We start from the raw sequence: 13208 nt of genomic DNA, 5'->3' as shown, positions 1-13208 counted from the left end.
CATGGTTGAGCACAACCTCTTTCCTTCTAAATTCTTTTATTATATAAGACATATATGAACATTTTCTCATTGTCAAAAAAGAGAAAAGCTTTCATCACTTCCCCACCCAAATCTGTACTTTTGCATGCCACTCTGATGCCATTTCTTTCTCAGAAGTAATCAATGTTCGAGTGCATCCTTGCAGACTTGTTTTTAATACCTTAAGGTGTGTAGGTGTATATCTAGTTTCCCTTCTTTCTTCCATTCCTTCCTTTCTTCCTGCCTTATTTCTTTCTTTCACATAAATGGTATTGTATTTTAGTATTGTTCTATAATACTACAGTATTGGAGCTCTGTAATCTTGTGGATCTTCTATATCAGATTATATAAATCTACCTAATCTTGTAAACTACTAGGTAGATGGATATAGCATAACATATTTTACTATTTCCCTCCTGATGGTTGCTTAAGTGGTTTCTAATTTTTGACGCCACAAATCAAGTTGTAATGAACATTCTAGACTGTGCCCTTTTGTTCACATTTGAAGATTTCTCTAAAATAGATACATAAAAGTTGAACTTCTGGGTCAAAGGAGGTGTGTGTATATATGTGTATATATGTATATGTATATATATATATATATATATTTCCTTTTTTAAAATGCTGAACTATCAAATTACCCTCCAAAAGGACTATATCAGCATACAATCAGACCAACAATATATCTGAAAGAATCCATTTTCCCACACCTCTGTCAGCAAGGGATATCATCAATCTGATGAACATAGTAATGTTGTAATTTATATAACTGATTATTCTTTTCATGTTTATTACTAATTATTATTTAATTTTCTTTGAATTGTCTGTTCATTTCTATTGCTCATTTTTCTAATCAATTATCTTTTTTCTTCCTAATTTGTAGGGGCTTTAAAAATATTATGAATGGCAATTATTTGCTATTATTATGCAAGTATTTTCTGCCAGGTTGCCACCTGTCTTCAACTTTGTTTAGAATGCCTTTGGTCATACAGATTTTAAAGTTTTATGTATTCAACTCTGTTACCTCTTTTCTTTTTGACTTCTTGGTTTTGTGTCTTGCTGAAAGAGCCTTCTCTACCCCAAGATTATTTTAAAATCTTCTATATTTTTTTCATGTATTTATTTAGTGCTACTCTTTCCATCCAGCTCCTTAATCTACCATGAATTTATTCAGTTTGTAGAACTAAAAGAAGACCATGTGGCTGAAGCCAGGGAGAGAGTGGTGAGAGCTGGGGCTGGAGAGTGAGGCAGGGTAAGCATGTTAAGGATGTGGATTTTAATCAGGGGAGCAATGGGAAACCACAAAAGGGTTTAACAGGGTAACATGATCAGTTTTTACTAACAGCTCCAAGAGGACCAGTGAGATGCTTCAGACAAAATAAAATGCTTCACACAAAAAACTGGAATGTTTAACAATATTCATTATTGAGAAATAATAGTAAGTAAAGGTGAAAAGGTACATAACCACCTTCTTTCGTCTCTTCCCCCCCAATTAAGTAAAACAACTAATAAATATTGTTTTCTACTAAAGTAACCCAGGGAAGGAGAGTACCTGAAAGTTCTGAAACAGACAAGCCATGGGGTTATTGTTAGCTGGGCAAGGAATTGTGGACTGTCCTTGAAAAGCCTGGAGATTCTGGTACCCCTGAAGAAGCTGCTGCTGTTGCTGATTTGGAGGAAACATCTGATTGTTGTTTAACAGCGACTGTAGATGAGTCAGTTGATGGTTATTCAAAGTACTGTTTATTGAGGACATGTCACCTATAGTTTGAAAAACATAAAATATAAGTCAATGTGATTCTTTGGAGGTCCTATGCCTATCTTTGTTGAGGATTCCTAAAACAAAAACTAAAAACTAGACTTAACATGGTAATTCTTTTTTCTTTTTCTCCTCAAAGTCTTACTAAGTGGTAAGGAAAGAGTAGTTTTATTATTTAATTTCATCTTTCATAATTAGTGTTTTGATTTTGTATCATGGAGAGACGAGTTAAGTCTTTTGTCTATCCACTAGCCAATCCTTATGTATTGATTTTCAGTGTTATAGAATTCCTTGAAACCATTTTTGTTAGAGCAACTACAATTAAAAGTTAAAATTAGTCCTAACTGCTTTAGCAAGCATAAGTATTTGACAAGATAGTTAAAACAAGTGGGTCTGATCAGGCCTGTTTACAAAATTTAGTTCTCAAGCCACAGTCATCAATAAATACCATCAAATAAAATCAGATTTCGTCTAGAAATACGTATTTTGTTTTTGTTTTGTTTTAATATGTATTTTTTTATACAAAATATGTATTTTGTATTTTGGTTACCTAAAACTAAAATTGTAAAGAAAGCTAATAATACAGAAGGATTCACTGTCACAGTCATTAAAAATAAATATTATATAATCAGATAGGATTAGTTAATAACTACATTTATATTCAAAATTCAAAATTAACTTGTTTTGAAATTACACTGAAATTATTTTGAGGATAACGTCATAGAAATTGCCCTATAGCTTGAAATCTGTAAATCTGTAATGCTTTGTAGGTTACTTAACTACATTGATTTGACTGCCAAATAGAACTAATTAAACTTTTTTGTAAAGGTGTCCATGAAATCTGGAAACATATTTTTTTAAGATACTGAAGATACCCTTGACAATATCATGTATATTTGCCTATGTTTCCAGACTTTATGGACATCATCTCTATACTTTATATTACAATTACTCGCATCACACAGTTGAATATACTTGACATTATTTTCTATATTTTTTGAGATAAGATAATCTACATAAAGGATTTTGTTTTTAAGCCACAAAGTTCTAAAGAATAATACTGTTTGAGAAAACCTAGCAGTAGCTCTTGGGGCCTTCTGTTTCCTTGAACTTGGGCAAACTTTAACTTTGAATGTTATTATGCCTTGTTTCTTATTTTGCTGGATAAGCATTTAGTTTTGTTTATTTAGGGATCACATGGAAAAACACTTCCTCAAACCGTTTTCATCCACAGTGCAGCTGCTCATACTAACCCTGTGATGCCACACCAACTAAAATTCAAATAAATGTTATTTTTAAGGTGCACCTGTGCTTTAATTATTTGAAAAATAAGACAATACTCGGCTTAAGAGAATGATGGGCAGGTTAGGTTTAGGTGGCATCAGAATTAGAAGAGAAAGCAGATTAAAATGATATTTAGTATTGCTAGAATAGGGGAGAAGGAAGAAGTCATTTTCATGTTTGTATAACTATGGTTGTGTGTGGGTGTTATTATATTTAGTTCCTTAAGCAAGCTGTGACATAACAAAAACATTTTTAAAAATAGTGTGACAAAATGGAGTTTTTTTAAAAAGGAGAAAATAGAATTAGAAAAACGTTTCTTTTGTAAAAATTTGTGAAAAAATTTAACTTACCAAGCAGACCTGTCCCCAGTAGAGGGTTAAGTAGCTGTGGCACCACAGAGTTACTGTTCAGTTTAGCTGGACCAGGTGTATTCCCAGCATTATTAGATATATTCAGCAATGTTTCTGCCATTGACACCACTGCTGTCCCACCAAGTGTTGAGACAGTCAGTGCTGCCACTGCTGATGATGTAGTGGTTGTGGTAGTGGTTGCCTGGGAAGAAGTTGCTATGGAAACCTCTGGATGATTAGCGGTGTTGGCCGATGCCGAGTTCAGGACACCTCCCAACAGCTGGGGATTCAAGGCCATTAATCCCGAGGCCCCAGTGACAGCTGGGAGGAACAGGGGGTTAAAAGTAGTGTCACTGCCTGCAAAGCTTGGTAAAGGGTTCCCCAAGGGGCTGGTTAAAAGGGTCTCAGCTCGGCTGTTCTCTGACTGATTGCTTGGCAAATGGTCTGGTGGGGCTGTCATCTGTGTTAATGAGGGTAAAGGGGTATTTTGCTGTTGCAAAAGATCTGAGATGGTCAGATTGAAAGATGGCAGGGGAAGCATGGCAGCTGCGTGGGCTTGGTTCTGAAGCAGGGCTGCTAAGAGCTGAAAGTGAACAGGCTGCAATACCTGCCCATCCATGTCACTGGAGAGAAAAGCTAAAGCAGCGTTTACATTCGGGTTGAGAAAACCTAAAGGGTGGAGGTTGATCTCAGACTTGCCTTCTCCTGCTGAAGGCTGGAGGATATTTAATAGATTCTGGTTTAGGAGATGCTGTTGATTCACTGGCAAAGAGATAGGTAGAGAACTGAGGAGGCTGGGGTTCAAGGGGTGTGGAAGATGGTTGTTTGAAGTGCTGTTGGATGGAAAATGAAGTGCGTGCTCCTGGCCAACAAAAGGAAAATCACTCCCAATGGGCAGCTGACTCTGCAGTGGGTTTCCAGCTGCGGTGGTGACTATGACGCCGTCTTGAAGAACAGATGTTGTCTTTGTGATGGCAGGGTGGTTAGTGCCAGCTATGGCTATGGAGGATGATGGTCCTGAACCGCCTAAAATAAAGGGAAAAAAACCCACTTATTAATTATGGATGTTAAGGGAGACAACTCTGTAAAAATACATCAAGATACATTTCAATTAATATGTTACATGTCCTCTTCATAGATTCTAACCAGATAAACTGTAATTAGAGATGATTTGACATGTTAATGAAACTAGTTTGACTTCATACTTCGACCTACTTTGAACATGAATATACTGAAGAAGCTTAGTACTTTAAGCAATACCTGTTTCTAACTATCAAATATTTTGTTTTTCACATCCAGACAAGGTGAAAATGGGGGAAGCTGTGGTGTAGTCCATTCAATTGGGTAGATAAAAGTAACAATGCTTCATTTTTCAAAATATATTTTTACATTAAAAAAAAAGTTTTTGTTCTATATTTATAATACCAGTACTTTCTTTTAGTGGAAAAAAAAAACCCAAATAGAATATGCATAAGAATACAAAACAGAAAATAAAAAGTACTTATGTAGATAACTATTAATATTTTAGTGTATAGTTTTCTGGGCTTTTCCCACCTATATGTATATACATATGCAGACGTATGTATACATGTTACATATATTTTTAACGAAAATGGAATCATATTGTTTTGCAACTTTTTTTCATTTATCAATATATTGTGAATATCCTCTCATGTTAACTATAGATCCATTTTACTAGTATCACGTATGAATATACCATAATGTATTCAATCCATTGTTGTGGATATTTTGATTGTTTACAATCTTTTACTATTTCAAGCAACACTATGATAAACATTCTTATTAACTCATCTTTGCCAATATGCTCAATTATTTTCTAAGGAAAAACTCTTAAAAGTGGAATTCCAGGGACAAAGCATTTACATATTTTTAAAGCTCTGGATACACATTGTCAGACTGCCTCCAGCGAAGTTGATCAATATATATTCAATTTATATTTCTATAAACAATGTAGGCAGTGCTCATTTTTCTCACCAACACTGTGTTTTATCATTATTTTTAAATCTTTGTCATTCTAATAGTATAAAGATACTTTATACTCATGATTCCTTAATTCAGACCAGTCTTCACCCAAATAGCATTCTTAATCTTGAAAGTCTTGTGTATGCTAAAGATGTATATTTTAATGTATATCAAAGTAATGTATATTAAATTCAGGGAATTTAATAATAAAATTTCAGTTGTGTATTATAATTGTTTTAGTTGTTATCAATCCAAGCTATACAAAATAATTACCTAAAGAACTTAAAAACAAACCAACCAACCAATGTCTGGGCCCTATCCAAGACCAGCTGAAAACTCATCTCTTGGGGTACAGCCTGGGCAGTAGTATTCTTTGAAATCACCCCTGGTGATCCAGATGCACAAGGGGTGGGGTGGGGAGGGTGAGAATCACATTCTGTTGAAGGAACCTACAATCATTTTTTTGAAAAATGTCTTACCCTAAAGAAATGCATTGCTTTATTTAATACATGCATTTGGCAAATATTATAAGCACATACATTTAATTTATTAAAATATTAAACATGTATATGTTATAATGAACAATACCAGTGTTACTGAAAATCTAAAATAATTCAAAAACTTTACTGCTGTGCTATATGCCATCATAACAAATTTTATATTTGACCACGTTACCACTGAAGCCTTGTTCAAATACACAGAAATGTTTCCATAGTTGTAATAGTAGTACAAATATAACTATGTATTATTCTTGTTTCCTCCTAACAGACTAACACAAGAATTTTTCCTTTCTGACATAAAAACTCCATACTAGTATTTTTAACCATGTAGCATATGGATTGATCATATTTATTGATCCAATAAAGTTTGGCATTTATATTTTGATTTTTTCATCATTATATATAACACACGGATGGACATCTTCCTGCATATGAAACTTTCCTACCTTTGAATTTTTCCTAAGGAAACTCATTGGCATGATTGTTGTGAGACTCAAAAATAGGTAAGTGAAAGGCTTGCAATGTGTAAAAGTATACAAATAAAAGGAGTTATCATTGTCATCATTATTATTGACATTAGTAGCTGCAGTTAGTTGTGATGACATGGTAATAGTAGTAAGTATAAATCAGCATATCCAACATATATATCTCTATAGCATGACTTTGCAATTTTTCCTAGCTGTTGTGGTCTTTTTTTTTTTTTTTTTTTAAGCTCTCAGTGTTTCATTTAAAGGAGATAAAATGCCGAAGTAGGCATATGGTATACAATTCTTTAAATATTAATTCAGATTTGTAATAAAACAATCAACACCTTAAACATTTCATTGCTTCTTAAATCTTTCTGCTATTTCCGTTAAATAGGTACTGTGCTTTATTTGTGTTTGGAATCCATCTTTTTAAACAAGCTAATAAAAGCTCTTATTTACTAGTAATCACTATCTACGGCTTTTCCCCCTATCTGTTAAATAATAACGGCATATTTAAAGGTACAGATCACCCATTCCTCTAATCACAGAGTACATTTTCAAAATACTCTAGTATGTATATGACAAGGCTTTGTAGATGAAGGATTTCTGTAGAGGTTATTATTCTTTTATCTTTATTTTGTAAGAGAGAAACATCCATATTGAGGATTCATGAAAGTAGTCATTTGGGGACATTATTCTAAAAATTCTCCATCTAAATATTCTTGAGGAATGACAATAAAGAAAATATAGCTACTCTGGGTGTATTTTTGCATTACAAACAAGAAGGGGGTGAATACCACAAGCTTCTTAAGGGTAATATGTGGATCAGGCATATTTTTTATTTTCTCTAATTTTCAACACACCAGTTCAACAATCAAGTACACTCTACTGAACAAAAGGGTAGAAATGGTGATACAAACAAACAACAACAACACAACACCCTGCCCTTTCTTTAAGGAACTCAGAGTTTAGGCAATGTGATAAACACACAGATCTCCCTGTCTCAAATATACATTTTTTGAGAGCTTATTACAAACCAGGAAATTTTAAAGCTCTTTTCATATATCTAGTATAACTACAAGGCAATATGCCAGGAACAAAAGCAGGTATATAACAAGGGGACAATTGTAAAACTGAAGGTGTCAGGAAAAACTAAGCAAGTGGTAACATTTGATCTGGGATTTGAGAGTGGAAAAGGAGATAGAAAAGGCTTCTAAGTAGAAGCAAAGTAGTTTTTAAAAAAGGCAAGGAGATAATAAAGTGCATGGAGGGTAATAGAGTCCTATGTATCCTCAGAACAAAGAAATATGACTGAAAATATTGTATGCTGCTTTCCTACACACCCAAGCCCTCCCACCCATGGTTAAACCTGCTGCCTTAGACAAGCAGTGAAGAAATTTAAAATCATCTTTCTAAACCATTAAAGGCAAGGATCACTTCTTATTTCCCTCTGTATTTCCAAGACTTAAGAGTCTCTAACATGGTTGGCATTCAAAAAATGTTGGTTGAATCAATCTATCAAGATCGTAAAACTTGCATTCAACTTCTAGGAATCAGATCACTTGATGCTGTGTGTGCGTGGCAAGTGTGTATGTGGAGAAGGAGAGAGTACCACCCATTTGTGGAGAAAAGTGAAAACTTACTCTGTAGAGTATGATTGGTCCAATGCCAGGAGATAAGGGATGCTGGAAAGGAGATGGCTGAATGATGTCAAGTTACTTTAGAAGACTCCCAGGTGTGCTGGGGAGTTAAAATAATCTTATGGAGGAAGATGTCCATCCATCCCAAAGTACTCTAAATTCTTAAAGTCAACTCATTAACGCTTGGGGTCATTGAAAGAGGATCCTGAATTTTTATAGCAGGAGGGAAATTGGAAATTGCTTATTTCTGAACCACTTAATCTTGAACAGGCATTCTCTGGTGAACTTACTTCATAGTTCTGCATAAAAACCTATGGTCTGTTGAAGCATGTGGGGAAAAAGTTTTCTTAAAGCTGATTTTTCTTTTGGCAGATAAGATGTTTTGAGCTTAATCTAATGAGGGAGACAGTTTTTTTTAAAAGAGTTTTTAAAATAGCAAACTATTCACTAAACATTTAGCAGTTAAATAACTAAAAGGCAGCTGGGAGCCTCGAACAAGTTAGTAAGTTGGAGAAGTCCTTTAATTAGAAAAAATTATTATTTCACACCAGCCAGCAGCACCATGAACTGGCATAACTTTTTTCTCATTGTTTCTGTTACTTTTAAAGAAGTAGGAAATAAGACTAGAAAGCCATCCAAATAAACTTTCCTGGTGTGAGATCACATGCCTAGACACCCAATCAGGCACTGAGATAGTCCAGTACAATTAGGAAACAACAGTGGTAGCTTTTTCCAGTGGGGTAGATTTCCAGATATAAACAGTATTCTTTACACACACATATAATTTATGATGTGTGTGTGTGTGTCTGTATATGTGTGTGTATACAGAAATAGCATCAGTAATTTTTTTTAGGATTTTTTAAAGGATATTTTCCTATTACTAATAATTTCATTCTTGAGGTGTTTTATTTGCCTCATTTTTTAAACACTGCTTTTCAAAACAAAGGTAATGTCTACTTCTTTAGAGTTATTTCTCTTCTTCGTCACCAATATTCTTTGAGAAGAGTCATTGTTCATATCATGCTAAACTCTCTCATGGTTGGCCCTTAAGTATTAATAATATTGTTGTACATGGCTTTGTATGTGTACAAGAAAGGGCATAAAGCTCATTCCAAATGGACCAATAGGTGCTTTTAAAATGTCATTTTACCAGTTTGATCTATAGCTCCAATTTTGAATAAATACTACTTAATGCTAGAAAACTTTTTCTTAATTGATATGCCCAAATACTGCTTTTTATCCATAAATTCAAGAACCTAAGAAATACATCATATGGAACACACTCCTTCACTATTTGACCTCTATCATTTGCTTTGGCAAGTGTACTTTAATTGCAAACAGGGTCAATGATAATCCTTAATAAAAACGAATGCTTCTAGAGACAAGAGAAAATATCATGCCCTAGTGAGTCTAATAAATATAATTCACTTTTCAATCCCATGGAAATAGTAAAATTTTCTCTTCTATATTTAAAGGATTTTAAAAATTGAAAGATAACTTTTATGAGAAGTCTAGATCTTCCAACAAGGTATTATTTTCCCAAGCCTTAGTAATGACATGGTAATATGTATTTACAAAAACATACCAATCTCTATCTTTGTGCTTTGGATCCTGATGTAAATTCCTAGCATTCCTTTACCAGAAGTAGGCAGGAAGCCCTAGGGATTAGTGTCTATTTGTTCTCCATAAGGAAGGGAGGGAGGGACCCAAAACCAACACAATTTAGGAGAAAAGGAAGAGGGGAAAGGGATCAGTGGCAGTATCTGAGGAAATACTCTCCACCCTCAACAGGGCCAACCTCTTAGGGAAGAGGAAAGAACAGTGGAAGGAAATGTAGCTTGAATCTTGGAATATGAGGTCTGAGTGATTATGACCGTGTTCAGGCAGCGAGGCCAGTCTTCGGGTGGCAATGGGGTCAGACAAAAAAAAAGGGTGTTTTACTACTGATCATTTCTGCTTCCTTTATTAATACATAGAATTACTCTGAAAACTGTTGAAATGAAAAAAATTGCTTGAGATTTTTCACTGTTTCTCAAGTAACAAAGATTTTTGGGTTTTTTTTTTTTTTTTTACAAATGCTTTTTATCACATTTTTCTTAATATTTATTGTAAGGAAGCAAATACTGAGAGCAGAGGTTAAGTCTCTTGCTTGGTAGGATTTCTGTTCTCTCAATATGCTAGAATAACAGTTAAAATGCTCCATCCATCAATATACCAACTGGAAGTTTATCTCATTTTGTTTAATGAGCAGAGCAAGTAGAGATTCTAGATTATGAATAGTTAACTTTGTATCCTTCCATTGTGTACTATTTTATTTTCAGTGCTAAACAGTGCAGAGCACATACTAGGTATTACAAGAAATATTTGCTGAGTTAATTACCTCATGAATATTCTAAGACAGTGCTTAGACCTATTTAAGACTGTAAAATCGATTTAGTATGCCCCCAAAGCAGTAGATTTTGATAAATGAAATAGAAAAGAAAAAAAAAGAAAGAGTACATTGCATAGCTAGGATATTATTTTGTGGAAACTGTTTCTGTTAACTTATACATGTGAGTGCTGGGTCATGTTCTGCTGGTGGGTGATGAAATCATTTCGGTAGATCATGACTGTCATAAAAAAAAAGAAATAGAATAAGATAGGATAAGATAGAATGGGATCTAAAATGTCAGAGTGCATCACAGAGTGTTTTTTTCAGGAAACTTTTGTTGTACATTAAAAACGTATCTCTAGTGAAATGGAATGCGAGTTAATTTCTTGCTGTGGTTAAAAGTAAAAAAAAGTTTGAAAAACACTGCTTTAGGATCAGGCCTCTCAGTTGCTCAACTCTGTGGGGGATGGTCTATGGAGTTGTGCTCCAGGAAGCATGTTTATCAGACTCTCATGTGAGAGGTATCCCTGTGGAGTCGTGCAGCACAGGAGCTCCGCTTTGGGGCATTTGTGATAAATACTACTCTTTCTTATACCTGTACCCATGGGTCTTGGATAGATATTTAGAATTTCCCTGGACTAGCTCCTACCCCAGGAGTATCTCAGCAACTCCTTCAGACTTCTGTTTGTCTAGTTTCATTCCTAATCTGTAAAAACGTGAGTTGTTACTTTGACTTTGCAAGAAGTATAATTCTTAGAAAATAATTTTTACTCTACTCTTTGCTTTGTTAGCATTAATGTTGTTTGATATAAGTTCCTTGAAGGTAGGAAGTTTATGATTTATTTAGTACTCCATGCACATGGAAGTGAAATCTATTTTGATGACACTAGGAAAATGTTTAAGCATTATTTTTAATGAGTCAAGTCTTTGTAGAGTTAACATTACTGCCTAGAATTTAGGTACTTTGAGAAGCTGCTTCAATGTTCTTAGACCACTTGATTTTAGTAAATAATAGCTTAGGCATCCCCTTGAGAATTGAAGGGATTTCTAGTGATTTTATAAGTGAGCTTAGTGTGTTGCAATAGAATAAAATTCTCCCAATTTGCACACTGGGACAATTTATTTCTTGAAAGGTACAAAATAGATCATTGAATCAGCAAACATATCACACCACTCTGAGTTGTTATCACCTTTGATTACATAGACTCAGTGTCTAAATTCGAACATATTTTAACTCCTCTTTTTGTACACAAGGAAACATTAAACCTGGAATATGTAAACAAAGCAAGTGGTGTAACCCTGATATTAGGAAACCTTAAACAGCAAGACATTGCCTGTTGTAAAAATAACTTACAGCAAAGAAGAAATGGCTCATTTTGCAAAAATTTAACTAAAAGAATAGACATAGATTTTTATCACATAATCAAGATTTTAATATAGATTTGGTTAAAAAACAAGAGCAGAGGGCAACTTTCAACCTAGAAGCCTATGCATCAATCAGGTGAGGCGTAAAATCTAGGCATTTAAAAACTTGGGTGGAAATACTTTCAATAGCAATTATCATTAATTCAGTCACAACCTTAAAGGAGTCTCTGCCTTTTTTCACTCTACATAAGTCTATAAAAGACTAGAGGCTTATTTCCACACAAACGTCCCATATCCTGAGACAGCTAACATAGAACAATCCATCCTGGAGTATTTTTATCCCATAATCTTTTTGCAACTATAACCTCAAATGAAGGGAATGACAATTTCCCTTTATTTTCTTTACTGGCATGCTCTGAGAATAAATAAATACATGGAACAAAAAACCAAGCTTGCACTTTGCAATATTTTATCCAAAGCATTCTTTTGTGATCTCTAATTTTCTTATACCTACCATATTAGTGGCTGCACTGAGTTTCAATCAAATGTATTTTGTGCTGAAAAAAACACTTTCTTTTCCAGAGTTAAAAAATATATATATATATAAATATTCACAAGCAAATATTTATTCATAGGTTTATTTATATTCTTGTTAGTCAATGTATATCTTTAAGAGTTAAGGCAAATAAAGGATTGAATTATTTTCTCTTTTGGTACAAACTCATACTCTGCCCTTTCACAGGACTACATTTTCATGTGTTTTAGAAGAGTTGATTAAATGTTTTTTATTAGAAAAAAAAATGAGAATATAAAAGGCATTTTAAAGTGAAAAAGTTATATTTAATGACTTTATCATATTGGAGGGAGGTAAGGTTCAGTTATTAAGTTGGTTAGCAGAATAGTCTAAATCTTTTTGCTTCTGTGAAAATTGTGAAAACCCACAGGGCCATGGAAGGATGGGTTGTCATGTGGACACTGGCAGGGCTGGGTCCTCTGCAGAGGCCCGGGTTACTGGCATGTGTGTTTTTGTTCTATGGTAAACAGGTGGGCAGCAGTCAGAGGCCCAAAGAGGCATGGACCTGATGAAATTTGTCAGTCAGGGGTACTTGATTTTGAATTCCTCCCTAAACCAAAACACCACAGGACACGTGCTGGAACCACTTAAGTGTTGAAACTTATCTCACTTCATAAACTGAAAGTTGCTTTATATGTACACGAGTGATGGATTTCAGAACATACCTGCATTCAGCAGTTTGAGTGTTTGGACTGAGAATCAGGAACTGATTGGGGTTTGGTTGCCAGATCCACCAGAGCTTTGCTTTACAACTTGAGGAATGTCACCAAGTATCCTACTGGTCATTTTCTAAATCTGTTACATGGAAATATTAAACTTCACTTGTAATTTCGTATCCAGAAAGCTAATAGAAACCTGTAAACTTTACAATGCAAAGTGTTTAGAGAGCTTTAGTGG

The 13208-nt window shown here is 34.3% G+C and overlaps 1 protein-coding gene across 6 annotated transcripts in view; it reads right to left on the bottom strand.

Moving 5' to 3' along the window:
• The window catches only part of MBD5 (methyl-CpG binding domain protein 5), a 193668-nt gene that overhangs the window by 67081 nt on the left and 113379 nt on the right, over positions 1-13208 (bottom strand). For 3 of the 6 annotated variants that reach the window (XM_061183818.1, XM_061183814.1, XM_061183825.1), the window contains exons 8-10: positions 4111-4437; positions 3412-3732; positions 1571-1779 (exon numbers count right to left, since the gene is read on the bottom strand). In XM_061183818.1, the coding sequence (XP_061039801.1) occupies positions 1571-1779; positions 3412-3732; positions 4111-4437 (857 nt within the window). Of the gene's footprint in view, positions 1-1570; positions 1780-3411; positions 4438-13208 lie in introns of all 6 variants that reach the window. The other 3 variants (XM_061183805.1, XM_061183809.1, XM_061183832.1) reach the window with 2 other exon arrangements.

Source organism: Eubalaena glacialis, chromosome 1 (assembly GCF_028564815.1).
Source record: "Eubalaena glacialis isolate mEubGla1 chromosome 1, mEubGla1.1.hap2.+ XY, whole genome shotgun sequence".
Classification (NCBI taxonomy): domain Eukaryota; kingdom Metazoa; phylum Chordata; class Mammalia; order Artiodactyla; family Balaenidae; genus Eubalaena; species Eubalaena glacialis.
Note: the sequence above shows the minus strand (reverse complement) of the source record. Positions and strands in the feature narration are given on the sequence as shown.